General features: G+C 59.7%; 1 protein-coding gene across 1 annotated transcript in view; it reads left to right on the top strand.

Moving 5' to 3' along the window:
• AGAP3 (ArfGAP with GTPase domain, ankyrin repeat and PH domain 3) overlaps positions 1-3,728 on the top strand; it is a gene marked incomplete at both ends in the record, with an annotated part of 24,013 nt that extends 20,285 nt beyond the window's left edge. Inside the window, one exon of the mRNA XM_010142501.1 lies at positions 3,541-3,728. Coding sequence (XP_010140803.1) covers positions 3,541-3,728 — 188 coding nt within the window. The remainder of the gene's footprint in view (positions 1-3,540) is intronic.
• Between the last annotated feature and the right edge of the window lie 340 nt (positions 3,729-4,068).

Here is a 4,068-nt window from a genome sequence, read left to right as displayed (position 1 = left end):
GTGAGCTGTGTGGTCCCGTGGGGCTCGGGAGCTGCTGCTGGGCTCCGCCGCGCTACCTCGGTGCCCGGCCCCTGCTCAGCTGCCCTCCATGGTCTGCAGCCCCACATGGGCTCTGCGGTGACACTGGGAAGGGCATCTACCAGGACTCGAGTAAGAGAGCAGATGGAAGAGGTGAAGAATTGAAGTTTGCGAGGGAAATGAAGCACAGGCTGCACCTCAGCTGCTCAGCCAGCGCTCCCCTGCCTGTCGCAGCACGTTCAGCTGAGCTCTGCCAGCGCCTGCGGCTGCTGAAGCAATGGGCGGTTGCGTGTCCTGGAGCAGCCCCGTGTCCCACAGTACTCTGCTCAGATGCTTCCCTTTCACCCTCCGTGCCCTCCTCTGGCTTCTTCCCTCCTGCGCAGACACTGAGTTGGTGGCTGCTGTTTGTTCACACCCTTCCCACCCTTCAGAGCCCTTTCCAGATTTCACTCCCGTCCCGCCTCATGCTGGTTTTTGCCTAGAGATACCACCTCTGAACTTCAGCAGAGCTCTCCTCTGCTCAGAGTGCCCGTGGCACTGTCAGGGCTCTTTAAAGTTCACAATATTCACACACTAACAAGTTTTCAGCTTCCACCGTGTTCTTGGATGTCAACAGCAACCACAGGTGGTTGTTCAGGTGGATCAGCAAAGTAGCTGCCAGGAGCAAAACCAAGGTATTTGCCCAGACCCATCATCTTGTCAGGGTTCTCCCGCATCCCTGCGGCTGGTTCCAGGTCCCTCCTGAGGTCCTGGAGCCATCTGCCCCAGCGCAGCGGCGTGATGGCTCAGGATAGTTTGGGTAGCCAGAGGCTGCGCTCAGGGGGCTCGCCCCTGCCTCTGTAGCTCAGTGTGACACGTCCCTCTGCCCCAGTAACTTCCTGAGGATTGGGAGTCTATCGGACACCAGCAGGCTCAGGTGCTTGTGTCCTTTATTGCTCAAGAGACAGTAACCTTGACTTGTCTCCCACTGGAAAAACGTGGGGGCTAAGGAAAATTATTCTGGCCAGGCAAAAATTACAGCCAAGGTTTCAGGGAGTGTGTAAAATACAACCCACAATTTGTCAAGATTTCTCCCTAGGAGCTTTGGCGACCATCACTGAGCATCCATAGGCTTTGGCCCAGCTGCTCCGGCCAAACTCTACAGCCAAGAGGCTCTACAGCCTCTTCTGAGCTGAGCTGTTCCCACAGCTTCATAAAGGCCTCTGAAACACGCAGTGCTGAGCCGGGTGGCTGGCTGCCTCCAAGGGGTTTCTGGACTCTGGCCAGGCTCAGCGTCCTGGGCAGCAGCTTCCCCCTGTTGCAGCATCAGCCATCTCTTCCCTCACACTTTGAATCTTCCTTTTTTGACATGGTTCACATGTTATGTGTCAGTTAAATACTGGTTGTTCCACCTAAACATGAGCTGTCTCACCGAATTCCCTTTGAGTTGGCAGCCCTGGCTCTGCACACCAGTTCCTTCATCACAGCATCTGCAGGGCTCTTCCCCGCACAGCGTTGGTCTGTGGTGTGCAGGAGCCCTCTCTGTGAAGGGTTCAGAAGTCATTGGCAGGGTGGCACGTCGCTTTGCTCCTCCATGGTCCCCCATTCCCTGGGACGTGGCAGCAGAACCATCTTGTTCAGCGCAGGGTTCGTCAGCCTGTGGAGAAGCTCCCTGGTGACGTTCCCTTCTCTAGGGAAGTACAAGCAGACCAGGTTCCCGCTCACTCTGCATTTCAGGGCACCAGAAGCTTTCCAGCAGAGCTGGGTAGGCTGCAGAGGGTCTGTCTCTTGGTGCTCCCCTGTCCCCAGTATGGTGTTGGGGTCTTCCAGACCCACCTGGAGATGGTGGCCTTCGGGAACTTGTTGTCAGGGCAACATGACGCCCCACGGGCTTCACCCCCCTGCTCTGGCTTCAGGCGATGAAGCATCAGTGGTGGAGCTGCGCCAGGACCTGGAGCAGCCCCAGTGAGCAGGGACACCGTACCTGCCCAGGAACAGCTGTAGCTCCCCGAGTGCAGCTGGGAAGGAGGTCCACCCATCTCAGAGTCCTTCCAGAGCAGTGTTTCCCTTGGTCAGAAGTCCCTTGCTGTGCTTCAGAGAGGAGGAAGTTGGGCTGGTTCTTGGATGGCTCTTTCCTCTTGTAGAAGTTCTCTTTGGTGTGTCCTTTCCCATTTCTGTCATCAAAGATGAGACGATCTGTAGCTCGAGTGGAAGTTGCACCTTTCCAGAGTTCTGGGCTATGGGTCGCGCTGGCTGCTCTGCCTGCACAGCCTCTCTCACGCTTCCAACGTTTTGTAGCTGCCTGTTTTCTCGCCGGCCCTGCTGGCAGAGCCTCCTCCCGCCTGTGCCTGCACTTGCTGCTCTCAGCAGCAGGTGGGAGTGGAGGAAGACCCAGGGCTGTGGGATGCCGCTGCTCTGTGAGCCAGTGGACGGGAAGGCTGCTCCTGCGAGGGCTGCTGGAGCTCTCCTGGCCTTCTAGGGGCAGCTTCTTTGGGGTGTGTGAGAGTTACCCTGCGAGGATCAGCAGAACTGCCAAAGAGCTCAGGCTGCCGTGTGCCATGTCGTAGCAAGACGTCCTGAGCTGCAGATCTGAAACGCATTTGTGCAGGGGTTGCTCTTCGGGACCTCTTGTAAGCTGGTTTCCAGGTCGCTGCCTGCAGAGCTCGTGTGAGCAGTGCAGGGCTGAGCAGCTGCTGGCCTGGAGGAAACGTGTCCTGAGGCAGCTGCACAAACGGCACGGACAGACCTTCCACCCTCCCTGAAGTCGAGTGAGTTGTTAGTGAAGACATAGCGCGTTGTCCCACGTGTTCCTTGACACCGGACACTGCGGCCAAGGCCACAGCAGTCCACAGGCACGGAGGTCTGTGTTACCCTTGGGGTCTGCCTGGGGACACCTCAGCAGCTTGTGGCTTGTGGCACCCTGTGCTTCAGGACACTGGGAAGGGGAAGGCTTGAGCCACAGGGACATGCGTCACCGTGAGGGACAGGACGGGGCAGGACTTGGAGCCAGGCAGGCTGTGGGCTCCCTCCCAGCTTTGCATCCGTCAGCCGCTGCGGAGAGGAGGGCTCTCCCCAGCTGACCTTCCGAGGGAGAGCTGCACCGGCCCTGCGTTTGGAGAGGGAGCACCTGAGGTATCCCCAGCCATGCCCCGCTGAGGAGAGAGACGGCCGCTGCTGCTCAGGGCTGTGTGGTTCAGTGCTCCCTCCGTGCCGCTGCTCCAGGCCTGTGTCTGCATCTGGAAGGGGCTTCCCTGGCTGCTAGCCGCCAGCCAGCTGTGGGGTCTCTCTGCCCATTCACTGCTCTGTGCTGGTGATTTCGGAATTTTCATGTTTTACCAGTGGAAGAACTAGAGCGGAAGGAAGGGAGATGGCTTCCCTGGGATCCCCCACGGGGCAGGAGCTGTGTCTGGTGTGGACTGTCTCTCTGTCCCAGCCCCACGCTGCGCGTTCTTGCGGGGCTACGCGGGTGAAGGGTGTTTCTGCAGTCATGCTCCCAGGCAGCTGCCAGCCTCTGCCTAACCGTCCGGTCTCGTTCTGCCCTAGGCCACTAATGGTGGAGGAGCCTTCAGTGACTACTCCTCCTCTGTGCCCTCCACACCCAGCATCAGCCAGCGGGAGCTGCGGATCGAGACCATCGCTGCCTCCAACACGCCCACCCCCATCCGCAAGCAGTCCAAGCGACGCTCCAACATCTTCACGGTAAGCGGCGCTGGGGTCGGAGGGGCTGTGGGGTGAGTTCTGTTGGGGACAGGAGCGGGTCCACAGCAGTCTTGCCCCACGGGCTCTCGTGCACTGGCCGGAGGTGAACCTCGCAGTGCTGGCAGGGAGGGACAGGGGTCCTCTGTGGTCGGAAGGGCTGTGGGGTGAGTTCTGGTGGGGTCAGGAGCGGGTCCACAGCAGTCTTGCCCCACGGGCTCTCGTGCACTGGCCGGAGGTGAACCTCGCAGTGCTGGCAGGGAGGGACAGGGGTCAGGGGATGCGGAGCAGGTGCGTGGGGGTCTCCCCGCAGCAGTGTGTGTGTGCAGCAGGGAGGGGGGGCACTGCTGCCTGTGTAGGGACATGGTGCTGAGC

The sequence above is a fragment of the Buceros rhinoceros genome, unplaced genomic scaffold (genome assembly GCF_000710305.1).
Source record: "Buceros rhinoceros silvestris isolate BGI_N320 unplaced genomic scaffold, ASM71030v1 scaffold24678, whole genome shotgun sequence".
NCBI classification, from domain to species: domain Eukaryota; kingdom Metazoa; phylum Chordata; class Aves; order Bucerotiformes; family Bucerotidae; genus Buceros; species Buceros rhinoceros.
This window is presented reverse-complemented; position numbering and strand designations above follow the sequence as displayed.